At 44.8% G+C, this 26,098-nt stretch overlaps 2 protein-coding genes across 8 annotated transcripts in view; one reads left to right on the top strand and one right to left on the bottom strand.

The window, feature by feature from the left end:
* The window catches only part of CEP89 (centrosomal protein 89), a 69,478-nt gene extending 48,008 nt beyond the window's left edge, over positions 1 to 21,470 (bottom strand). For 3 of the 4 annotated variants that reach the window (XM_043899069.1, XM_043899068.1, XM_043899070.1), the window contains exons 1-4: positions 21,292 to 21,470; positions 17,821 to 17,927; positions 10,404 to 10,562; positions 7,725 to 7,911 (exon numbers count right to left, since the gene is read on the bottom strand). In XM_043899069.1, coding sequence (XP_043755004.1) covers positions 7,725 to 7,911; positions 10,404 to 10,562; positions 17,821 to 17,927; positions 21,292 to 21,330 — 492 coding nt within the window. In that variant the 5' untranslated portion in view covers positions 21,331 to 21,470. Of the gene's footprint in view, positions 1 to 4,145; positions 4,255 to 7,724; positions 7,912 to 10,403; positions 10,563 to 17,820; positions 17,928 to 21,291 lie in introns of those variants that run through there. The other variant, XM_043899071.1, reaches the window with a different exon arrangement.
* A 177-nt stretch (positions 21,471 to 21,647) lies between these two features.
* Positions 21,648 to 24,809, top strand: FAAP24 (FA core complex associated protein 24). Of its 4 annotated transcripts, none has more exons than XM_043899072.1 (5): positions 21,648 to 21,716; positions 22,015 to 22,133; positions 22,242 to 22,381; positions 22,535 to 22,687; positions 24,227 to 24,809. In XM_043899072.1, exons 2-5 carry the CDS (start codon positions 22,028 to 22,030, stop codon positions 24,473 to 24,475), a joined length of 648 nt encoding a protein of 215 aa, XP_043755007.1. In that variant the 5' UTR covers positions 21,648 to 21,716; positions 22,015 to 22,027; the 3' UTR covers positions 24,476 to 24,809. The 4 variants fall into 4 exon arrangements, with proteins under 4 accessions (XP_043755007.1, XP_043755008.1, XP_043755009.1 ...); XM_043899073.1 differs by lacking the exon at positions 21,648 to 21,716 and adding an exon at positions 21,723 to 21,887; XM_043899074.1 differs by lacking the exon at positions 21,648 to 21,716 and adding an exon at positions 21,723 to 21,873.
* Positions 24,810 to 26,098: the final 1,289 nt, after the last annotated feature.

Here is a 26,098-nt window from a genome sequence, read left to right on the forward strand (position 1 = left end):
ACAAGCAGGCAAAACAGAAAGGACAGGTTTAAATTCAAATATACCCATGAATACATTAAACATAAAAGAACCAAAAGTTCTAGTAAAAAGACAAAGGAAGATTTTGTCAAATTTGGTTAACAAAAACTATATACTGCATTGAATTATAAACCTTTTTTTTGGGTGGGGGGTGGTTGTGCAACATGTGGGATCTTGGTTCCCCAATCAGGGATCAAATCCTCGTTCCTGTGTTGGAAGTGCAAAGTCTTAACCACTGGACCACCAGAGAAGTCCCAAATTGAACACTTCAAATGGATGAACAGTATGATATTAATATGTAAATTATTTCTTGGTAAACTTAAAGAAAAAACAACTAGATGCTGTTTATAAAACACAGCTAAACATAACGATGTAGGAAGGTTAAAATTAAAGGACAGAAAGAAATAGACCGTGCAAATATCAAAGAAAGACAGAGAACATCAGATGAAAAAGACCTTAAGGCAGATCACACTCTCAGAGATAGAGAGGGTCACTTTATAGTGACAAACTGTTCAATTTACCAGGAGGATACGATTTTAAATTTGTACACATCTAAAAATGTAATCAGACGTAAAATAACACATCTTCCATGATTTCACACTTACACAGTTCAACAGTTAACCTGTGGTATCTTTTCTTCCTTGGAGGTGAAAGTACAATTTTGGATAACCCGGGGACAGCAAGCACGCTTCAGTGTCTAGATTCCTGTGACCGTGGGGCGAGCTGACTATAACAGCCAGCGCTGGTGAACCCTGGGGATGCAGAGGGTCCAGCCCCAAACGGCGCTGGCACCTTCCCAGGAGCCTCTCCTCAGATCAGTGATGCCAACGTCGGAGCCCCACCCACAAAGACACAATAAACAGACGCGACTGGTGGAGCAACACAGGGGTCCAGCTGGCTCCACCTCGGGGCGCAGTCCAGGCAAGAGTGCGGTCAGACTGCGCAGAGAACCAAGGTAACTCGGGGGTGGGGGTGGGGCCGCAGGCGGCTCTGGTTTGTAAGGCGGAGGGCCTGCCGACCTGCAGTGGGACCTTTGTAGAGTTCACAACATGCTGGACCTCCCCTGGTGTGGTACGTTACAGTGAAGGAAACAAAACATTTGTGGATCCATGCTTCCTCACTGCTGTATGGAGGAGGCCTCACTGCTAGAAGGTGGCAGGGTGCGTTCTGAGCGGCTTTTGGAAATCGGCAGGAATGACAGCTTGGTGCCTGATCTGCTCCCCTGGCCTTCTCCTGCCACCAACAGGGGTCAAGCTCACATTGCTAGAGCAGAGTCAGTGATCTACACGCATACACACTAACCGTGGGGATGTGGATGTGTAAATGCAGACAGGGAGGCTGCAGGCACTCAGCCCCGCCCACTCAACAGTCAGGGCCCCTCTGTCTAACTTGCTGAGAGAATCCTGATTTTGTCTGGGGCAAGCAGGCTCAAATCACAGTAATCCTTCTCTACTTAGCCAGTAACCAACCGGTCAAGGGATGGGCATGTGACCAATGAGCGTCCTGCTGGCAGGCTTCCGGAAAAAATGTTCCCCGTCATCAACACAGCATTGCCTGAAAGACCATGCCCCACTTCCTTCTTCTGCGGGAAGAATCAGCTGCCTCTGGTGATCACAAAGAGCAGGCCAAGGGAATTTCAGGTTCCTGTGTTCAATAGGCAGCTGAAACAATTTTGGAGTTGCCTACCTTTTCACTTTGTTATGTGAGAGTTAAATGTCCATTATTTAAACCTTCTATCTGATTATTTGTAGGCAAGAAGATGATACGGACACAAAGTGACCACAGAGGGCTGTCCTGGAGAGAAGAGGAGGGATGGAACGGCAGGCTTCAGGGTGGTGTTTGCTTAAATGCAGCATCAAACGTTTTTATAAGACATGGAAATTCATGTATACTTGGGTAACAGAAAGAAAATCTTAAAGAAACTAAAAGTTAAAAACTGCAGACAGAAAGGGGACACTCCCAATCCTCAACTGCAGCAGCAAGAGTCCCCACTATTCCAGGTCTCCAGAAGTTTCTAGACAGAACTGGTTCTCACACCTGCATGAATGATTCCTCTCTGGACCCAAGCATATGGCAGATACTCAAATACCTGTCTGTGGGCAGTTGGTTGGATGAATAAATGAACAAATGAATGAATATATGGCATTTTATGACAAAATGCTCTGCAAATCCACAAACGCACCAATAGCAAGAATGTCTGACAGAGGAGCTCTAATAACATCTTATCAGTGATTTCTATTTGAAAATGGTAGCAGGTATTCTGGGCTTCCCTTGTGGCTCAGCTAGTAAAGAAATCACCTGCAGTGTGGGAGACCTGGGTTCGATCCCTAGATTGGGAAGATCCCCTGGAGAAGGGAAAGGCTACCCACTGCAGTATTCTGGCCTGGAGAATTCCATCGACTGTATAAACCCACGGGGTCACAAAGAGTCAGACACGACTGAGTGACTTTCCCTTCATTTCAGCAGGTATTCAAACTATACTCTCCTCACTTAAAACCTACTGAAATCAATTAAAGGAATGAAAAGAAAAAAAGAAAGCTTAGTCAATGGCCAGAAAACAGATACCAAACCTATGAAATTTGGAAGAGAGGGAGAATGTCAGAAGCCGCCAAACCTCCTCAGACTTCAGGAATACAGACGCTCTGACAGTCACAAAGTGTCACAGGTACAAAGGTTCAGAGTGATCCTCCAACAGGTGCGCTGCCAAGGATGTGACAGTCCTAGGAGACATACAGTCATTCCCACGGGGCAGATGGGAGCGTGGGCGAGGCTGAAGGGAAATGCTGAGATAGCCCACCTTTCCTCTCCAGAACCCAACTCTGTGCTCTCAAAGAAGCTAGAAACAGCACAGACTGACATGAGGAATAAAAGAAGAGATCCAGAAGATCAAGAAAAGTGATAATGCAGGACTTCCCTAGTGGCCCAGTGGCTCAGACTCCACACTTCTAATGCAGGGGGCCAGGGTTCAATCCCTGGTCAGGGAACTAGACTCCACATGCCCCAACTAAAGATCCTTTGTGCCACAACGAAGACCCAGTGCAGCCCAATAAATAAACAAAAATATTTTTACAGAAAAAAAAAGTGATGAGGCCACAGAAAAATGTGACATAAATCAGAACTCAAAAAAGAAAAAGGCAAAATGAAATAAATACAGAGGTAACAGTTATACCATATGCATGCTCAGCTGCTCAATCATGTCTGTCTCTTTACAACCCCATGGACTGTAGTCTGCCAGGTTCCTCTGTCCATGAAATTTTCCAGGCAAGGATACTGGAGAGGGTGGCAAGAAGCCATAAAACATAGTGACAATGTGATGAGAGAGATAACGGAACGCAGAGGAAATCACACAAAGTGATGTTGAGAAGAAAATGGAGGGACAAGGGATCAGAGAAAAGTTATCAGACATGGAGGACAAATAAAGGAGATCCAACAAATGCATATCTTGTGTTCCCAGAGGAGAACGGAATGAACAAAGATAAAATAAAAGAGGGGAGGAACTATTTCCCAGAGAATAAAAAAGGGACTGAAAAATCTGTGTCTTCAGAATTATGTAAACTAAATTTCAGGAAAAAAGGACAGAAAATAATAAACACCACTGTTAATCCTAGTGAAATTACTGAACTTCAAAAAATAAAGATGAACCTACAAAAGTTATCAGGCAGAAAAATCAAGTGACCTCAAAGGAGAGAAGAAAGGCTGTAACCCCTTCTCTGCTGCCACTCTAGGCCGTCCTCTCAGAAAGGTTATATGTGGTCCCACGAGACCAAGTACCCTTCCTTTGTAGCATTCATCATAATTCTAATGGATTAAGTTAATTGTGGGACCAGGGACCCTTTACTGATTCTCCAGCATCTAGCACATGCCTGGTACTCATCAAATGCTGGACAAATAGGTGTCAAATTATTTACTGACCCAAAGACAGTGTCCACACCGACAGTCCTTTACAGGATCGAGACGCTGAGGCACAGGGAGGTTATCTGACTTCCCAAGTCAAACACCTGGGAAGCAGAGAAGCCGGGACTTGGACTCGGGTTTCTGAATGCCCCCGGCATTGCTCTTGTTGCTGGGCTCTCGCATCGTGCAAACTGACCACACATTCACACAGCCCGCTTCCCCTCCAGCCTTACTTTTTGTGGCACCAACAAGAAAACTGCTGAAAACAAGACTTGCTTTCCATTTGCTAGGCCATTTCTGGGCGGGTGCACACTTCGCACGAAGATGTTTGCCCAAACTACCCTGAAACACAGAGAGAGGCATGAGGCAGAGACTTATACCCAAACTGCCTGATGTGGGCCGGTCTGTGTCCTTATCTTACTAGTTTTGATTAAAAAGAATAAAGGCATAAATTATTTACCTGAGATTACAAAATGCTTATAGTAAAACTAAGGAGCAAGCAAGGAGTAAGTGTCTACAGTAAAAATAATACTTAAAAAAAATAAACTAAACCATACTCCATAGGCAATCTCCTTCACTGCTAGCTCCATCTAGTGATTAAACAGTAGTTTTATATGCACCACATACGGATTCATTTCAAAGATATGTATATTAATCCTCAAAAACAAGCAGAAATCTTTACGTCTAGCTAAAAGTCTTGAGAGGCACAAGGACTGTCAACACAAATTCTGATTCTAAACAGGAGAACCAGGTTGTCCTGACCCGAATCCTGCCTCTGCCACTGGGTGGTAGCTGGATGATCCTGAGCAAGTCATTTATCCTGTTCTCTCACACGTGTACCCCCACAGGTGTGAAGTAAATGAAATGGCATGTGTGAGCTGCGTGTGTGTGTGTGTGTGTGTGTGTGTGTATGTGTGTGTGTGTTAGCCACTCAGCCATGTCCAACTCTCTGTGACTCCAGGGACTGTAGCCCGCTAGGCTCCTCTGTCCATGGAATTCTCCAAGTAAGAATACTGGAGTGAGTAGTCATTCCCTTCTCCAGGGGAATCTTCCCGACCCAGGGATCGAACCCAGGTCTCCTGTGTTACAGGCTGACTCTTCACCGACTGAGCCACCAGGGAAGATATCAAATGCTCAGAAAAAGTCAATGTGTCTTCTTCCCCGTGAGGTACCGATCCTGAGACTGTGGGAAACTGAAATCCCTTTCCAGCTTCGGGGCCCTTTCATTCGTTCCTCTGCAGGTTATGATGAGACCTTTCAACTGCAGTCACTTACTAACACTCCACCTCTGGCTCCGCTCCTGGGCCGTACGAGGAAAGGCTTTCCTCTTGGCTGGCATGTGCAGAAAGGTGGAGACCTGCATCCACACTGCTGCTGGGAAGGCAAATGGGAACTACTGATTTGGAGAACAATTTGGCAACAACCACTGAGGTATACGTATCAAGTGCGCAATGGAATAATCTAAATATTCACCAATAGGTGAGCGGATAAATAAACTAACCTGTATGCAACTCAAAAAACTACCAAGCTGAGAGGAGGAAAGATGGGTTCCTGTATGGTGACCTCTGTACAATTAAACATATACACATATAGTAACACATTTGTTTCCTGATACTTATTTGCAGCAAAAGAATAAAAACAGACTTCCAGAACACATCCCAAATCCAGGAGGAGATGGCCTTCCAGAGATGAAGCAGATGGGAGACAAAGATTTCAACCCTAACCATAATTTTCTTTTACTAAAAATTGGAAGCAAAAAAAAAAAAAGATAAGATGTCAGTACTTGCTCATCCTGGAGAATGAGAACACTAACGTGTTACATTATGGTCTGTATCTCAACTGTGGGGGTGCCCGGCTATGGAAAATGCACGTGTTCGGCTTTAATAGACGGTGTCAAACAGTTCCCCCGACAATGGTGGTGCTAACTCCCACTCCAATAGCCCCTCTGCATCCTCCCCAATCCTTGACACTGTTAGTTGCCTTGCTCTACTTTTCAAATTTTTAAACCGAATTTCTGTACTGTACATGGGTCCTCGAGCCACCAAGACACACTGGCCTGAAAAATAAAACTGTATGTTTGATTAACGACAAAGGAGCTTGTGGAGGTCACTGTCATCTCTCTCCACTCAGGGAGATGTGGTAGCAAGCTTCACTCCCAATTTTCCTATCACACGTCCCAAACAGCTGAGTGCTACAGCTCCACCTATAACCTCGGTCCAAAATACCAGCCAGGAAGTGTGCAGTGGGGCGGTGGGTGCCCACACAGACCTTTCAGAGCCCTGTGGGAGACCTCTTTGGGCTCTTGGCACCTGTCTGCCTGTCTCTGCATGTTAAAGTCTGTATATGCTAGAAAGTGGTGGCTAGTTTCTGAAATACATAAGGATTCCACAAAATAATTTCCCTAAGACCATCTAAAATGTAATTCAGAGTAGTGGAGGATAATGGAAATAAAATCAATATGAAAACAGTTTGACACTGCAAGTCTTTAAGTAGAGTCACTATAAGTAACGTGTTATAGTGATGGTGAAAAAGAAAAAAAGAGAAAGGAAAAAGAAATTACGGTGCTGTCTTTTGCCATTAAAGAAATGGTGCTATCCAGCTTTCAAAACAAACGAGGAACAAACGAGTTTAAACCAGGGCATGTGGGCAATGGTGGAGAACCAGGCTCCTTCAACCAGAGAGGTATCTCGGCTCCCCCACATGTGAAGTGAAATCACTCAGTCATGTCTGACTCTTTGCAACCCATGGACTGTAGCCCATCAGGCTTCTCTGTCCATGGAATTTTCCAGGCAAGGATACTGGAGTGGGTTGCCATTTCCTTCGCCAGGGGATCTTCCCAACCTGGGGATCGAACCCGGGTCTCCCACAATGCAGGCAGACTCTTTACCATCTGAGCCACCAGGGAAGCCCCCTACAGGGCTGAAACAGAACCTATGTCACCGAGACAGCCGGAGATGAGTGCATGTAAGATCTTGAACTAGACACTCACACATGCACCCTATGAATGTCAGCTACTGTGGAGAGACATGTGATGATGCTCCTTGTCAGGCATGAGTCTGAAGAAACACTGCAACATACACATACAGAAAAGTGATAGGAAAATTAGCTCAGGGAGGGGGGAGTCAAAGCAAAGAGCAGGATGACAAGCACTGGATGGAAACCTATGTTAAAGACGTGAAGATGTTTCTGTTTTTGTAGGATTTGTCTTGAAAGATAAAGGAAGGAGTTTTAAATTTTGGGTTTCCTGGGTAGATCAGCTGGTAAAGAATCCACCTGCAATACAGGAGACTCTGGTTCAAATCCTGGGTCAGGAAGTTCCCCTGTAGAAGGGACAGGCTACCCACTCCAGTATTCTTGGGCTTCCCTGGTGGTAAAGAATCTGTCTGTAGTGCAGGAGACCTGGGTTTGATCCCTGGGTTGGGAAGATTTCCTGGAGGAGGACATGACAACCCACTCCAGTATTCTTGCCTGGAGAATCCCCATGGACAGAGGAGCCTGGCAGGCTACAGTCATGGGATCACAAAGGAAAGAGCAGGATGACTAGCATCAGATAGAAACCTATGTGAAAGATGTGAAGATGTTTCTCTGTTTCTGAAGGACTTGTCTTGAAAGATAAAGGAAAGAGTTTTAAATTTTAGTCTAATAAGGTAGAAAATGAGACTGGACCAATGATAAAAAATAAAAAATAGGCCCCCAAACAAAAGCCATTAACAGCCGAAGAGAGAAAAGGGACCTATTTTCTAATGCACTAGACACACTTTCCTGTGAGCTAATGTCAAGGTGCAGAAGAAATGGGGGAACGCGACACGCACCTGGTTTCTGTGTGGCGCGGCATACACAGCGTCGCTCAGACTTCCCTCTTCCTTGCGAGCGCTGGCGTCTCCAGACTGCCTGCGGCTGGATGACAGGCGCGAGTCAGTGTCCTCGTCCTCCTCATAGCCCACCATTTCAAAGGATGGCAGAGAAGATCTTCTTCCCGCTTCATTCTGCCAGTGCGGTCTGTATTAAAACATGCAAGATCAAGATAAAAGAACAAGCCACTTGACAGCTCACACTGGCTTATATACATGTAGTAAATCACTGTCTCCAAGTCCCACTGTGACGTTCTATGACCACAGGACAAGATAGGCAGAAGCTAAAGGGTGAAACCATCCGCTGTTCCATCTCTTTGTATACTGGTAGAATTTCTTTCCAGTTTTTCACCTAGATTTTTATAGTTATAATCACTGTATACATATACAACTTGCCTCCTTGTTAATAAGTCTTTAGAGTCAGACTTGAGTAGATACATCAGTTCAGTCAGCTATTCCCCTTACTTAGGTTCCCCTCCCCCTAGATTTTACCAACACAAACAGCTCTGCAATGAACATTAATGTGCAATCTCTTCTGGACTGAGGACTCAATCCATAAAACAACTGTATGGAGAAAGGCTGAGTCAAGCAGTATTAACATTTCATAGGTCCACAGGCATCCACACAGAGTCACTTCCCCAACCTGTGACTATGTCAGTAATAATTGTCTAAAACTTGCCAAAAGAATGTAAGTGAAGTGAAACTCGCTCAATTGTATCTGACTCTTTGCAACCCCATGGACTGCATAGTCCACGGAATTCTCCAGGCCAGAATACTGGAGTGGGTAGCCTTTCCCTTCTCCAGGGGATCTTCCCAACCCAGGGATCGAACCCAGGTCTCCCACATTGCAGGCAGATTGGTTACCAGCTAAGCCACAAGGGAAACCCAAAGAATGTAAACCTCACTGCAAAAATGTGCATTTCTTACTGAGACTGGGTGTTTTTCCATATACTTGTGTGTGAGTCTTGGTTCTTCTATTGTGAATTGTCTGCTCATGTCCTTTGTCCCTTCATCTACTCTGATTCTAGCACTCCATTCCAATTTGAAATGAACTTTTCCACCTACAAAAATTAAAACTCTGACTGTGTATTTACTAGAAATATTTTCCCAATTCTGTTGACTTTATTTTGGCTATGTAAATTTTTTTAAACATACAGATAATATAAAAAAAAAATTTTTTTTTTAACCTTCCAAATTCTTAGCTCAGAAGTAAACAATAGTCATCTCCCTCTGAGAGGTTTGATTAGACTGGATATAGGACTTTGTTATCATATTTCTATGTATATACAAACTAAGCCTTTCATTCAATAGGAATTTGTTTTGGTGCATGAATTATGCAAGGCTGAAACCTGATTTTTTTCTAATGCTGCTAATGAATAAACTGTTGAATACCGTCTTTTCCCTTTGATCTGTGGGGCTGCTTTTATTAGAGATTCAATATGCTTGCAAACACTAGGCTCACCTCAGGGCATTCTTGTGCACCTCTTATCACTGATCCAACACTCCTTTAACTACTTCAATATGTCTTAAAATATGATGGGGCTAATGCAGCCCTCCCCGAGTCAATATTCTTCCCTTCCAGATACCCTTTTACAGTCTTATCTGTATACAGATAAGAATACAGATTATCATTTCCAGTGAATTTCAAAATCACTTCCTCATCTTCAGCTTTTATTCAGCCAAAGTATAAATTCTCAGCAGGAGAAAAACAGGCTATATTCAAACATCTCAAAAATGGAATCAAGATTAAAATGCAAAAACCAAAAGTATAAACACATCCTAGTGTAGCTCAGTCAGTAAAGAATCCACCTGCAATACTAAAATCCACCTGTGAAGCAGGAGACCCAGATTCAATTCCTGGGTCTGGAAGATGCCCTGGAGAAGGAAATGGCAACCCACTCCAGTATTCTTGCCAGGAAAATCCCATGGACAGAGGAGTCTAGCGGGCTACAGTCCATGGGGTTGAAAGAGTCGGACACAACTTAGCAACTAAACCACCAACATCCTAGAAGGAAATATGTGAGCATTTGTATAACGCTGCAATAAGGAAAATCTTTATAGATTTGACAATAATGTCAGAACTACAAACACTGATACTTCTTACTACATAAAAATACAGAATTTTTTGGTATGTTTAAAAAAAAAAAACCTCAAATATAAAAATTGAATAAACATGGCAGAGAAAAGTCAAATCTGGTAATGTATTCCCCACCCCAAACCCACGAGCCCTTAAATTGTCTTCTTACTGCTCCATGGGGAGACACCAAACCTTGGAACAGGATGCCAAAGGTCCCCTAGCCTGCCCACTCCTCCAGCACCATCTCAGATGACTCCCCACCTCACTTGACTCCTCCCAGCCACAAATATCCTCCCCTTCAGATGCTCACACGTGTCATACTCCCTCTTCTCCGTCTAAAAAGCTCATCCCTGCCATGCTGACCACCTCCCAGCCCTCAGGCCATTCCCAGCTGGTTCCTGCACATCCCACAGCTCTTCCCCAATGCCTCCTCCCTCGGGAGGAAACCTTCCTGATGAAAACCTGCGTGCTAAGCTCTAGTCACAACTACACACACACATGCGCGCGCAGAGCTGCTCCCCCTCCGCCCTGAGAGGACGCTGAGCCCGGGACACGGTCCTTACTGATGCCTCAGCTCTGAGGTAGTGGCGTAGGGCTCGATCAAACTGTCCTTTTCCATGTAGGTCATGTCGCTCTCAGAGTGGGATCTCCGGCGAGGCTGAGGAATGGCAACGGTCCGGCCAGTCAGGGTCGTCGCTAGAATGGCTGCGGCCAGAGCAGATCTGTGGACAAAATCACCCCAGTGAGTCAGTGAGACACGAACCCTCAAGCTGAAGGTTGAACAACAGGACACGTGAATTAATCAAGGTTTACTTTCAGCTCTTCAGTGTTCAGAGCGTATCTACTGACTATACGCCTGCCGTCAGCCGGCTATGTGCCACTGCTTCATTCTTCATTGACAATAGATAATATTGTCATCTCCGTTTTTCACAGACATTAAATGACTTGTCTAAGCTTTCCTAGTTAATGGAAGATGAAACCAGGTTTGTGATCCAAGCAGTCTATATTCAGGTAGTGTTCCTATTAGAATGAAAGATCGGAATGGGGGTTAAAAAAAAAGAGAGAAATAAAAAGATATCAAAGAAATGAAAAGGAATTTGAAAGTCTTGCAAACTATTCAAAACTATAATACAGGAAAGTGTGAAAATGTTAGTTGCTCAGTCATGTCTGACTCTTTGCAACCCTGTGGACTGCAGCCTGCCAGGCTCCTCTGCCCGTGCAATTCTCCAGGCAAGAACACAGGAGTGGGCAGCCATTCCTTTCTCCAGGGGATCTTTCCAACCCAGGGATTGAACCTGAATCTCCTGCACTGCAGGCAGATTCTTTACCATCTGAGCCACCACGGAAGCCTTATAATAAAGGAAAGACAGGATAACAGGTTTACCCTCCCACCTGAAAAATCAAAACAAACAATTAACTGTCCCAGCTTACTGCCTGAGTGTCCAGGTTACAGCAGAGAGAGGAGGAAATGAGGTGGAGCCAGACAGACTCTCTCGAGTTGTGGGGATGGAGTGGAGAGTCGGCGAACACCAGGGCAGATAGAGTCTGCAGGACAGGGTACCAGAGAGGAGAGAGCTGAGCTGAGAGAACTCCAGAAACCTGCAGGAGGCCCCACCGAGAGCTCACAGAATGCTCCTCAGTGCCTGAGTGCAAGGACACTGCCCAAGGCGGGGTAGACCCATCCAGGAGGATTGGAGCAGCAGTGCCAGGCGCTCACACACGGCTGCGGACAGTGCCTGTTCCCGCCAGGCAGATGGGAAACCATGGTAATTCGGGGGACATTGGGCATAGCACTCCGAAAGTAGTGGAGAATGAACAGCCCTAGATTGAAAACTGCTCTAACCCTGCCTAACAAAGCATGAAAGCAAGACCTAAAAGATCAGTTCCACGTAATTTAACTGTCTCCCAGAACAAAATTCAACTAGACTTATAGGAATACAAAAACACCCAGCACTCAGCAAGGTGAAACTCACAACAGTGTCTAGCATGCAATCAAAGATAATCAGACATGCAAAGAGACAGAAAAACATGACCTAAAATGAAGAGAATAATTGATCAAAACCCACCCAGAACTGAACTCACATTAGAAGCAGCAGAGACAGACATTAAGACAGTTATTATAATTGTGTTTCATATGTTCAAAAAGCTAAGCAGGAACATGGAATATTATTTAAAAGACCTGAACTTCAGGAGATGGAAGTTACACCAGATGGGATCAACAGTTAGGTTACATATTGCAGAAAAATTAGTGAAACTTGAAGGTAAAACAATAAAAAATAACCAAAATGAAACACAGAGAAAAAAAAAAAGAGAATAGTAAAATCTGAGATTAAAAAAGGTATTGGTTCATGTTTTAAGCCACTATATTTTGGGAATTCCCTGGCAGTTCAGTGGTTAGGACTCCTTGCATTCACTGCTAAGAGCTTGGGTTCAATCCCTGTTCAGGGAACTAAGATCCCACAAGCTGCTTGGCATGGCAGGGAAAAAAAAAAAAAAGCCATTACGTTTTGGTGTAATTAGTTACATGCCCAATAAATAATTTTCATCAAATGGTGCTGGAACAACTGGCTACCCACATGCAAAAAAGACTTCCCTGGCGGTCCAGTGGTTAAGAATCCATTGTCCAATGCAGGGGATGAAGGTTCAATCCCTGGTTGGGGAACTAAGATTCCACATGCCCCCAGGCATCTAAGCCCTTGAACTGCAACTACTGAGCGAACGTGCCCTGGAGCTCACTCGGACGCGTGTCACAGCTAGAGGAGCCTGCACGCTGCAACAAAAAAAGATCCTGTCTGCTGCAACGAAGACCCAATGCAGCCAAAAATAAATAAGTAAATAAAAACATTTTTAAAAATAAATAAACACAACGGAATTATATTTTTTTAAAAAGTGAACTTGAATCCATACCTTGCACACCATATACAAAAATTAACTCAAAATGCATCACAGACCTAAATGTAAAGGCTAAAAGTATAAAACCTCTAGAAGAAACTATAGGAGAAAATGCTTTATGACCTTGGGTAGGCAAATATTTCTTAGATATGGCACTGAAATCATGATCTATAAAAGAAAAAGTTCGCAAGTTGAACTTCATTAAACATTAAGAATTTCTGCTCTCTGCAAAACTGTTAAGAAAATGAAAAGACAAGAAATGGATGAGAAGAAAATATTTGCAAATCACGTATTTGATAAAAAACCTATTTTATATTCAGAAACAGTCCATCCTAAAGGAAATCAATCCTATATATTTATTGGAAGGACTGATGCTGAAGCTAAAGAGCCAACAATTTGGCCACCTGATGAGAAGAGCTGACTGACTGGAAAAGACCCTAATGCTGGGAAAGACTGAAGGCAGGAGAAGGGGATGAAAGAGGATGAGATGCTTGGATGGCATCACCGACTCGATGGACACGAGTTTGAGCAAGCTCTGGGAGTTGGTGATGGACAGGGAGGCCTGGCGTGCTACAGTCCATGGGGTCGCAAACAGTTGGACACAACTGAGTGACTGAATGGAACTGAATAGGAAAACAATTCAATTTTTTCAAGTGGGCAAAAGATGTTAACAGATACTTTACCAAGAAAGATATACAAGGGCAAATGAGCATATGAGCATATCAAAAGATGCTCAACACCATTAGTTAGTAGAGAAATGCAAAATAAAACCATAAGGATACCACTACACACCTATTAGAGTGTCCAAAAGTTAAAAGATCGGCCAAGATAATCCCTTCAACCCGGACCTGGCACAATGGCTCCCACAAAGCGAGACGGCGAGAAGAGGCCAGTCTGCCATCAACGAGGTGGTGGCCAGAGAGTACCCCACCAGCATGCACAAGCACATCCAGGAAACAAGCTTCAAGAAAGGTGGCCCTGGGAACCCTTGAAGAGATCCAGGAATCTGCCAGGAAGTTGACAGGAACTATACAGATGTGCACATTGTCTCCAGACTCAACAGAACTGTCTGCACCAAAGGGATAAGGAATGTCCTATTCCTTATCAGTGCGGTTGTCCAGAAGGCGTAATGAAGATAAAGATTCACCAAATAAGCTCTGGACATTGTTACCTATGCACCGGTCACCACCTTCAAATCCCTATGGACAGGGGACTTTCCCGGTGGTCCAGTAGTTAAGCATCTGCCATGCCACGCAGGGGACACAGGTTCCATCCTTGGTTAGGCCATGAAGATCCCACACGCCACAGGGCAACTACGCCCACGTGCCGACTGCCGCAACTACAGAGTCCATGCACCACAACAAAAGATCCCCTAGGATGCAGTGAAGGCCCTGTGCAGCCAAATAAATAAACATTTTTAAAAAAGATTACAGAAAGTCTCCATACAGTCAACATAAATGAGAACTAACACCTAATCGTCAAATCAAGTTATAAAACCACACACACACACACACACACACACACACACACACACACACACCTGACCAAACCAAGTGTTGGTAAGGATATGAAGAAATGGAAACTCACACTGAGCTGGTAGGACCATACATAGAATAATGATTTGGGAAATAGTTTGGCAGTTTCTTAATAGGTTAAATATTATCCTGACTACGCTAAAGCTTTTGGCTGTGCGAATCACAACAAACTATGGAAAATTCTTCAAGAGATGAGAATACCAGACCTTACCTGTCTCCTGAGAAACCTGTGTGCAGGTCAAGAAGGAACAGTTAGAACTGGACATGGAACAACAGACTGGTTCCAAATTGGGAAAGGAGTATGTCAAGGCTGTATGTTGTCACCCTGCTTATTTAACTTATATGCAGAGTTGATCACGTGAAATGCCAGGCAGGATGAATCACAAGCTGGAATCAAGACTGCTGGCAGAAATATCAACAACCTCAGATACGCAGATGATACCACTCTAATGGCAGAAAGTGAAGAGGAGCTAAAGAGCCTCCTGATGAGCGTGAAAGATGAAAGTGAAAGAGCTGGCTTGAAAGTCAACATTCGAAAAATGAAGATCATGGCATCCAGTCCATCACTTCATGGCAAATAGAAGGGGGAAAAGCGGAAATAGTGGCAGATTTTATTTTCTTGGGCTCTAAAATCACTGCAGATGTTGACTGCAGCCATGAAATTAAAAGACACTGTCTCCTTCGAAGGAAAGCTATGACAAACCTAGTCAGCCTATTAAAAAGCAGAGACATCACTCTGCTGACAAAGGTCTGTATAGTCAAAGCTATGGTCTTTCCAGTAGTCATGTATGGATGTGAGAGCTGGATCATAAAGAAGGCTGAGTAGTAAAGAAGGGATATTTTTGAATTGTGCTGTTGGAGAAGACTCGATAGGCCTTTGGACTGCAAAGAGATCAAACCAGTCAATCCTAAAGGAAATCAACCCTGAATATTCACTGGAAGGCCTAATGCTGAAGCTAAAGCTCCAATATTTTGGCCACCTGACATGAAGAGCTGACTCACTGGAAAAGACCCTGTTGGGAAAGAAGGAAGGCAAAAGCAGAAGGGGATGGCAGAGGATGAGATGGTTAGATAGCATTACTGACTCAGTGGACATGAATTTGAGAAAATTCCGAGAGATAGTGGAGGGCAGAGGAGCCTGGTGTGCTGCAGTCAATGGGGTTGTAAAGAGTCAGACACGACTTAGCGACTCAACAACAACAGCTATGTGATTCAGTCATTCCACTTCTAGATATTTTCACAAGAGAAATGAAAGCACAGGGCCAAAGATTTATGCACAAATATTCATAGCAGCTTTATTTCTAGTAGCCAGAAATGGAGAATCAGCCCACCAGTTGCTGAATAGACAGGTGAATGGACAGACAATTGCATATTCACATAATGGAATGCCATTCAGCAGTTAAAAGGATGAATTACTGATTTTCACAATATGGATGAGTCTCAAAATAATTATGCCAAGTGTAAGAAGTCAGCATAATTGTTTTGTGTAATTCCGATTCTATAAAATACTAGAAAATGTAGACTAATCTATGGAGACAGAAAGCAGATGGAGGGCTGCCTGGGAGGGTGGGGCTGACATGTGGGAAGTGACAGAGCGGGAGGGAGGTATTACAGAGGGGCACAAGGAAACTGGAGGGGAAGACAGATACAGTAATTATCTTGACAGCGATGGTGGTGGTCTCATGGGTATAAACACACATCAAAACTTATCAAAGTATTCATTTTAAGTATCTAAGATTATATGTCCATTATATCATAAAACTGCTTTAAAAAAGATAAAAGACTGTCTAAAGCAGAAATAAGAACAATATACGTTGGGATTTATAACATATAGAATTAAAATGTGTAACAACAGTAGCAAAGGATGGGAAGGAGGAAATAGGAAATTCTTACACTGTTACACGAGGTGTAAACTGGAATAATGCCAGTGGAAAAACATTAATTCAAATGTTAGTTTTCAGAAAAAAAATTTCCTAGAAACAGGCCAAATTTACCAAACCAATGTTGATTATTTGGGACTTATAAAAAATCACAGTCCAGAAATATATTTTTGGAAAACACAGGAGACTATAGAGATTTTCTAATGAGTCTACAGCACACTGGCCACAATACGGCTGCTACATAAACGTTTAAGTTCATTTTTTTGTGTGTTTATTTGGCTGTGCCAGGTCTTAGTTACAAAATGTAGGATCTCGTTCTCTGACTAGGGATTGAACCTGGGCCCCCTGTGTTGGGAGCACAGTCTTAGCTACTGGACCAACAGGAAGTCCCCCAAAACATTTAGGTTCTAAGGACACAACTTAAGGGTTGTTCACACAAAAACTGAAGAACCAGGCAGACCTACAATCCATCGCAGCGATGACACCACCCACCAACCATGAGACTCTGGGTCAATGACTAACACCTGAATCAAAACAGAGCCGCCAATAGGACCTCTCTCCCAGGTTTGTTGAGAGGATGATATGAAACAATGCTTCTTAAGCACTAACCAGAGTCCTTGGCACAAAATAAACACTAATAAACGGCTATTCTTGTTATCAAGATTGCACTGAAGGAAAAAACAAACACTAAAAATACTTCGCTGCCCAGGTGACGCTAGTGGTAAAGAACCTGCCAATACAGGAGATGGAAGAGATGAAGGTTGATCCCTGGGTCGGGAAGATCCCCTGGAGAAGGACATGGCAACCCACTCCAGTATTCTTGCCTGGAAAATCCCTGGACAGAGGAACCTGGCAAGCTACAGTCCATGGGTTCACAAAAGAGTCGGACACAACTGACGCAATTTAGCACACATTTAGCACAAAAATACTTCAAAGTGTTTATCAGGAGGCATACAATATTTCCAGTTTCAAAGAACACTAAAAAGAAGGTACTACACTTGAATAAACTTATCTCTCATTGTTAAGAGTTAAGGCATGCATCCACGTGTTTTATGAATAAAGAATAATCTAAAACTCTTCTCTGTGTCCAAAATCTTAAAGAGGACACAGGCAGGGGCTTTAAATACAAAAGAAAGTCCATTCTCTGGTGTGACAGGAGCATGGGAGGAGGGGGAAATCACAGGCTTTGGGAAGTGAATTTGCTTCTCCTTCCTTCCTGCAAAGCAGTTCTTCTGAAAGGCAGACTTGAGTTTAAAAAGAAAATTATGTGCATAGTTTAAATACTTTTTAACATACTATCCACCTAAATGTTTGGGCTTTAATGTTTTCTATTTTGAAAATTTGCTTTGGAGGAGGAAATGGCAACCCATTCGAGTATTCCTGCCTGGAGAATCCCATGGACAGAGGAGCCTGGCAGGCTACAGTCCGTGGGGTTGCAAGACTGAGTGACTAAACCACCATGAAATGTGAGAACTCCACAGACCTGATGGTCCAGATCATGAGCCCATGGAGAAACCACACGAAGCACTTCATTATGGAACCAGGATGGCATTTCAAAGGACATGATCCTAATCACTTTACTTCTGATTTTCTTACCCGTTTAACAGCTCCGGGACCCAGCACTTGGTGGCTGAGCTTAGGGGGCGACCTTGCTGCGGGCTCACCTGACTCACCTTGGTCTCTCTGGAGAGGGGTTGGGGCTGCGCGGAGGGGGTGTGCGGGGCACAGCGGGCTTCGGTGCGATGCTGGCTGCAGGGAGAAGGCCATGGATGATGTATTTCTGTGGAAATGAAACCAGGCAGAGGTCAGCGGGATCATCTCTAGGTCCTGCGACCAGCCCTTCCTGGGTCTGAGAGGGGACACCTGCCCTGCTCACCTCGGGATCTAGTCCCATCAGAAGGCCCAATCCTCCCCCCACTATCCTCCACCCTATCTGGCAAGACAAGTGTGCCCACCCAGGGAGCTGCCCTCTGTCCTTCAAAGGGGTCCTCTCATCCTTCCTTCCTCAGAACGGCTTCCCCGACGATGACCCAGAGTCACCCTCCAGCACCCCACTTGGCTCCCAGCACTGCCCCTGCTGACCCTACTCACTTGCTTCCCGCCCGCCTCCTCCCGCAGAACAGAAGCTTCCTGAGAGCAGGCAACCTACTTGTCTTTATTAACCCTGGAACTCTGGCACTTAGCACAATGCCTAACACCTGGCAAGGGCTTAACAAGGATTTTAGATCATTTATCTTGAAGATAAACAGAGTAACAAACACTGGCTCTTACACACAATGAAAGTCAGACAACCCAGCTTTAGGCAGGGCTGTCTGTGAGTGTAGTCCAGTCTTCATTTCCCGTGCACCAGCCATTCGTGTGAACTTACTAAAGGCAAAATGCCATGACAGCATTGAAGAAACCTGGTCCTCATTCTCAAGGAGGGACAGTCCAGAGGAAAAATACCCAGCTGTTTATAATACGACACAGAATTACGGACAGCAGCACGGGAGAGGTAAAGACAATGTGCTGAGGTGACCCAGGGAGAGAAGGTCTCCTTCAGGTCCGAGGCCAGCAAGGGGACCACTGATGTCCTGTTGGAGAAAATCTCAGAGCATTTAGATGGGGTCTTCGAAGATGCCCACTGCTTTCACACTTAGGAAACGGGGTAGAAAGACATTCCAGGAGGAGGGAGCAACATGAACGAAGGGGTGAAGCAAGACATTAGTGACAGTGTGGTGAAAATAAATACTCCAGTTCACTGGACTACACAGGCATCTGAGATGAAGCAGCTAGAACGACTGGCTGGGGGCACAGTGAGGACTATTTCCATTTAAGAGTTTTGATACCAGACTAAGGAAATCTTGTGACTTAGTGGCAAGCGCCCACTGAAACTGGCTCTGGGAAAGACTAGTCAGGCTGGGATGGGCACAAGGTACCAAGGAATGGGAGGCACAACCAAGGGGAGGAGCCAGGGGACTGGAAATCCTTCAGGAGTGAGGGATGAGCAGACCTTCCAAATGTCTCCTGCAGCCTTCCCACCCCCACTCTCCCAGTTCCACGCACACGGCCAACCCCAAGAGCAGGTGCTCCAGAGCCACGGCTGCTACAGCAGCCATTCTCCAGAATATATATTTGCCGCCTGTCCTACCCCTCACTGCCTGGCAGAGGCTGAGGGACAAAAAAGCCTTTTCTTCACCTTTGAATCCCCAGGGGATAGCATCCAGTAGGTCCTCCAAAAAGGCCTTGTGAGCTTTGTTTATTTTTTTGATGGAGTGAATCTCCTATAGTAGGCCGAGTGTTTCTCCCCTGTACCACGATAATCACTTTCTAACTATGGTTCTCCTGCCTCAGTCTCCAAAACACAGGATGGTCCTATCTCAACCCAGCACGAAAACTCCCGTGGGCAGCCCCCCTCTCTTGTTGACAGAGAAATGTCCTCTCGTGGCCCAGACGGCTGCTACGGCTGCTGTCCGCTGCTTCCTAGCAATGGCCGGCCCTCCTCATCGCTACTGTAATGGTATCTCTATGCCGCAACACTCAAAACTGCCTTCCCATTTCCACACAGCAAATGATTCATCCTTTGTCGGGCTTTTGTATATGTTGTTTTCTCCACCTGGAAGTCTCCTTCCTTATTTCTCCCCAGGCCCAGGTCAACTCTCTGGGCTGACTTTGCTGCCCCTTCCCTGGTACCCACCTCGAGAGCACTTTTTGCCTTACCATTTTGTGCTGAATGACTTATGGGTTTGTCTACCCTTTAGCCAGCGTGGCCATAGGCTCTCAATCAATTATGGGGTATCTGGCACACAGACACAGTAGGAATTCAGTAACACAATAAAAACATCAATAAACACGCTGAGTTAGCAAAATCACAACAGCAAAATATGCTTCAACTGTGCCTTCACTGCTTCTCAACATCCAGCTGTCTAAAATGACTTCCCTGGTGGTCCAATGGTAAAGAGTCCTTCTTCCAATGAAGGGGAAGCAGTTTCAATTCCTGGTAGGAAACTAAGGTCCCATATGCCTCAGGGCAACTAAGCCCACACACCACAACCAGAGAAGTCCTCACCCCTTGCAGAGAAGACCCAGCACAGCCAAAAAAAAAAAAAATGACTTCAGCAAGTCATAGAGCTGAGAACAGGAGGCTGAGTTAGACATGCTTTAGGAATTCCAATTTGAAAGGGAGTTCAGGAGTACCCTTATCAAAATGCTTTCTCCAGGCGGTATAGCTCAGGGGTAGAGCATTTGACTGCAAAATGCTTTCTCTGCATTTAAAGTACTGAGTTTATGGAGAACTGGATGTAAGCAGGTTTGGGGGTTCATCAGACAAGTATGAAAAAGAAAAACAGGAGGAAGGCGACTTGGGTGGAGGGTAGTGGTTATAATCATGACCCACGGAATGAGAAATTAGGACTGGGAAAGACAGCAATGAGGACACTGGTAGGATAAATAGACAGGGGCAGGGAGGGGGGCTGGGGGGAGGGTGTCAAAGAATTGTCGGTATCACGCTTACAAGTAGGAGGAGGGGTCAACGAATGAGCCTGGGAGTGTGTGCCGGCAGTGGCAGAATTGCCATGGAAGTTTTGGAGGGAAGCATTCCAGGCAGAAGAAAAAGTAAAGGCTGAAGGAACAGCAAGGTGGGAAGAGCTGGAGCGTCCATGTGTGTGACTTGAAGGCATTGGGCACGAATCAGAATTGCATTTTAAAAGAATCCCTTTGGGTGTTTTGTGAAGAATGGACATAGGGAAAAGGAAGGAGTGGAACCGAGAAACAGGGAGGAGCTGCTGCAGCAGTCCAGGCAGATGCTGGAGGACGGGGTAGGAGCCGGGATGGCTAGTAGATGCGCATGGTGGAGTGTACGTGGTGCTTGGCGGAGGGAGGAATCCAGAATGACACCCCACCGGCGATCAGAAAGTAGTGTGTCGGCAGGAGTGAACTCCCCGACGCCCGAGCGAAAGTTACAGGCGAGACAGGGCGGGCCCTATCAACTGAGACCAACACTAGAATAGAAAATTAATGTTCTAAACACTAAACAGCTGGGCTTCTCGAAAGGAAAACCACTTCCTGTTGGGCCGCTATCTTGCCTCCATCCCAAATCCCAACCCCTCCCCACTTAACTCCCGGCCCCAAGGGCCGGAACGCAGGCTGGATGCAGATATACTTACATACTGCTTCTTGCGTCCACTCCGAAACCCCAGGAGCATCCTTGCTGTGGTTGATGGCCAGACCCTTACTGGACTGTACAGAAGATCGGAGCTGAGGACCACTCCCCAAAGTCTGCCGACGCCTTGAGTTGGCCTAGCCCCGGACGCCTTCTCTCAGCTACGGACTTCGCAACAACCACGTCTGCCATTGGCTCCGCTTTTGCTCCGACCAATCAGAGCGAAGATTACTTCACGTCCGTCGCTCTTGGCAACCAGCGGGTACCACTCAAATCCTCTCCAGGGCGTCGCTGTCCATTCTCTTATTGGTCAGATCAGATGTCGATCTCTGAGGCCATAGCCTATCCGGCGCCGGGAGAGGCGGAGGGCGGGCAAGAGGAGAGAGTAGCGGGGCTCTCAGGAGGCAACCCGGAAGTGTTGCTAAGCAGGTAATGTCGCGGGAGACCCAGAACTGGTGCCGAGGTGGCCAGCTCGGCCCCCGCCTTGAACTGGACTAAGGAGCCACGGTGCGGACCGAGCCAGGGTTTCAGGGGCAAGACAGGTGACGGAAATAAAGGACGCTTTTTCCAGGACAGGACTCTCCAGGTTCTTAGACTTTGGTCTGTAATCCAGCCTTTTAAAGAACACTCTGCAGTCGCGCGCCTGCCAAAGAGGCCCGGGCTTCGAGTGAAATGGGCTATGTGCTGGAGAATCTGCTTAAGTGCCGTCTTGCATTCCCCTCATTAGATCGAGGCCGCCGATGGAAGGCAACCCCCCTGATGGCACTGGCCCCATGCATGTACCATTTGGGCACATTGTGGCCAATGAGAAATGGCGCGGTTCGCAGCTGGCACAGGGAATGCAAGGTCGGTGGGCTCCCTCTCTCACCTCACCCCACTTTTTAAAAAAGTTCCATCTATTGCCGTGTTTTCATCTAATGAACACGGAACTTATTTTCTTGTCTGTGTTTTAAGGGAAAATTAAACTCGTTTTTGAGGATGGCCTGACACTGGTAGATTTTTACTTATCTAGCAAATCCTGCATTATTTACATCACCGAAGCTGAGTTGGTGGCAGGAAATGGCTACAGAAAGAGACTTGTTCGGGTTAGAAATGTAAGTACTGAGTTAAAGAAATGGACTTCTTCCCCCTCCCTTGGAATAATCTGTATGAAACCATTGGCCATTGCACCCTTGGATAGCTGCTTAATCTTGAATGGAATTTTGTTACTGAATAGTTTCCTGTTTCTTTTCTTTTCTTTTTTGAAGTCCAATAAACTTCAAGGGATTGTGGTTGTTGAAAAAACGCAGATGAGTGAACAGTATTTTCCAGCTGTACAGAAGTTTACTGTTCTGGATCTTGGGATGGTGTTGCTTCCAGTAGCCAGCCAGATGGAAGCATCCTCCCTCATTATTCAGTTGGTAAGTACCCATTCCTACTCCTCCACAATAGCCCTGGTTTAGGACTTTTGACTGATCTTCCTGGATCCTTTTCTGGCACCTGCCCTTATTATCTGTACAATCCATGAAGCCAGTCTTTATCCATCTCTGGATTGGTTTCTAAAATCTTTTTGATGAGTTAAGTTCAGAAGCTCCCTCTGCAGCTAGCTGAGCTTGCCGCCCTGTCTAGGCAAGCATATAACAAGGTGAACAAGTTGTAGACCTGATTTTAGCCTCTCAGCTCTGATGACTCCTTTGTGCGCTATTCTGCATTTAAGCTGGTGACATTGTCAGCTAGTGGCTACTTAGCCTCATCCCTGCGTATCTTCTGTTAAGCACCAGAAAGTGTCTGCAAGTTCATGTGTTGTTTCTTTTAACCTAGTGGCTTTCCATAGTCCTTGTTGGTTATTCAGCATGGTTGTACATTAGAATTTCCTGGGGAACTTTTTTAAAAATTTTATTGAAATATAGTTGATTTGCAGTGTTGTGTTTCAGGTATACAGCAGAGTGATTCAATTACACATACATTCGTTCTTTTTGAGATATTTTTCTCATATAGATTATCATAGAATATTGAGTAGAGTTCCCATACTATACACTAATTCCTTGTTGGTTATACACACACTATATAGTGGTGTGTGTATGTTAATCTTAAGACCCTGTTTTATCCCTCTTCCCAGCCACACCTCCCCCGCCCCCATTTCCCCTTTGGTAACCAAAACTTTGTTTTTAATATCTGTAAGTCTGTTTCTGTTTTGCAAATAAGTTCCTTTGTATCATTTATTTAAAAAATTAGATTCCACACAGAAGTGATATCATATGAGATTAGAATTTCCTGGGGAACTTTTAAAAAAAGAGATATATGAGCCTTATTTGAGACCAATTAAGAATCTGAACATAGGCGTCAGGCTTATGCATCAATTTTTGTTGTGCTGTTTCTAAATCTCCCCCTCTGATGTGCAGCTGGGGTTGAGAACCACACTGGAAATGCAAACAGCCCTGTATAGTTCACAAACCCTTCTCCAGACACTGCTCTTTTCTCTTGCTTCACTCTTCCTGACTCACTTTGATTTAACCTTCTTATTATGTGCCTTCCTGTATCCACCACTAACTGAAGACTGGGTTTCTCCTTTGATAGGCAAGCTTCTTCCAAGTCCTGTATCAGGCAGGTGGAGCCATCATGTAATCCTATACCAGTGAAATGTTTCTTAGTGGACCATAGGACCATGTTTGAATTCTTTAGTGTAGGTTTTCATTGGTTTTATCCTAAGCTTTCTAAAAATTCAAGTTTTTGTAGATTAATTTTTACCCCTCACTCATTTGTGTAGTCATATTGTTCATCTTTTAATAATTTTACTGATGCCTGAAAAATTATATTCATGGTATATATGAGAACGTTTATAGTGGTAAATCAAGCTGAACCACATGGAAAAACTAAAACTAAATTTCCGCAAAACATAATGTTAAGAAAACCACAGGTCCTCTAGAGGGCGCTCCTGTGCTTCTTTCATTTCCGCTCAGGTTCAAGAGCAAACCAGAGAGCCCAGTAAAAACCCTTTTCTCAGGAAGAAACGGACTCAGGTCTCTGAGCCGGCGCTCCTCCGAAGTGTGCAGCAGATCCCAGGAGTCGGGAAGGTGAAAGCCCCACTCCTGCTTCAGAGGTTTCCAAGTATTCAACAACTAAGCAACGCGTCTATCCGAGAACTGGAGGCGGTAGTAGGACAAGCCGCAGCCCAGCACATTCATGCATTCTTCACCCAGCCCAGGTGAGGGCTCCTTTCACGGGCATCTCATCACGGGACTGCAGGATCTTGTTTTCTTTTCACACTAAGAAAAGAGTTCCTTGGAGAAGGAAATGGGAACCCACTCCAGTATCCTTGCTCGGGAAATCCCATGGGGAGTCTGGTGTGCAACGGCCCATGGAGTACAAAAGGGCTGGACACGGCTTAGTGACTAAACAACAACAAATGGCAGTTCTAGCCAATGTATGAGAAAAACTTGTAAGGAATTGGGGGTTGGGGCTGAAGCCAAAATCCTATTGTTTACAGATGTGAATGTCCATTTAGAAAAACCAAAATAAACTGCAAGCAAATATTTAAACTAAGAAGAGTTCCTTTTACTACAATTAGGGAAAGATGAGAAGAGGCCTGAATGGAACCTGCCAATTGTCCTGCCCTGTTCTCTGGCCTCAGGCATGTACTTGGATTAGTGGGCCTGCCCCAGACGGCCCTGCCTGCATCCTGCTAGCATGAAGTGGGCTGGTGGGCACCTTCCTAAGGGAACCTCAGATTCAGCAGAAAGCCAGCTTGGGAGGATTTTAATGTGTGACCTTGACCTTATCTATCATGGAAGGTGGCGGATATGACTGTTTAAAGGAAACAAACCTACAGTGAAGCACTGTTCCCATAAGCTCCTTGTTCCTGCTGGCAGAGCCACTGTTCTTCAGGTCTGATCTTAATATACCTGTGCTTTGAGGGCAGCTGCCAGTGTCAACAGACACTTGTATTGCCTTTTTTCTTCCTTCCTATCTCCCTTCCTGGTAGTTGCAGAGTTTGTTTATAATCCCTGAGCACATCTGAACACAGAAGGCCTGGAGTCTGGAGTTCCCACTGTAAGATAAAAAGCCAGCGTGTGTGAGGGACGGAAGAATGTGTTTGTAAGTGGATAGCCCAGCAACCAAAAGATGAATAGCAAAGTGGCAGGGCCAGCTGAGGAGAGCCTGGGGCTAGAGACCAAAATGTATAATTGCTCATCTGAAGAATAAATACACTGAACAACAACTACACACACACACACACACACACACACACACACATTGGAATATACTCGGCCATCAAAAAGAATGATGTTGGGTCATTTGTAAAGATGTGGATGGACCTAGAGTCTTTCATGCAGAGCGAAGTAAGTCAAAAGAGAAAAACAAATATATTAACGTGGAATTCAGAAGAATGTTACAGAAGAACCTATTCGCATGGCAGGAACAGAGACGCAAATGTAGATAATGGACAGGTAGACACAGAGGTGGGGATGGGATAAATTGGGAGACTGTGATTGACAAAATGCACGTCATGTGTAAAGTAGATAGCTAGTGGGAATTGACTGTAGCGAATGGGGCTTGACTTCATGCTGTGTGGTGACCTAGATAGATTGTATGGGGTTGAGGGGAGGAGATCCAAGAGGGAGAGGATATATGTATACATGTAGCTGATTTGCTTCATTGTACACAAGAAACTAACATAACATTGTAAAGCAATTATACTCCAACTTTTTAAAAAAAAGACAAAAATACAATTAAAGAGGCCGTACATTTTCAAGGACACTAAGACATCTTGAAAGCTCTTAAAGTCCTATTTTGTGAAATGTTAGTGATTTTTAAATATATATATATTTATT

This window comes from Cervus elaphus, chromosome 4 (genome assembly GCF_910594005.1).
Source record: "Cervus elaphus chromosome 4, mCerEla1.1, whole genome shotgun sequence".
NCBI lineage: Eukaryota > Metazoa > Chordata > Mammalia > Artiodactyla > Cervidae > Cervus > Cervus elaphus.

Bases quoted from the DNA above. Each gene is read 5' to 3' on its own strand.
- FAAP24 (XM_043899072.1), top strand. From the start codon at position 22,028: ATGGAAGGCAACCCCCCTGATGGCACTGGCCCCATGCATGTACCATTT. The intron at 22,134-22,241 runs GTCGGTGGGCTC...CTGTGTTTTAAG, and splicing joins GCTGGCACAGGGAATGCAAG to GGAAAATTAAACTCGTTTTT. The intron at 22,688-24,226 runs GTAAGTACCCAT...ATTTCCGCTCAG, and splicing joins CCTCCCTCATTATTCAGTTG to GTTCAAGAGCAAACCAGAGA.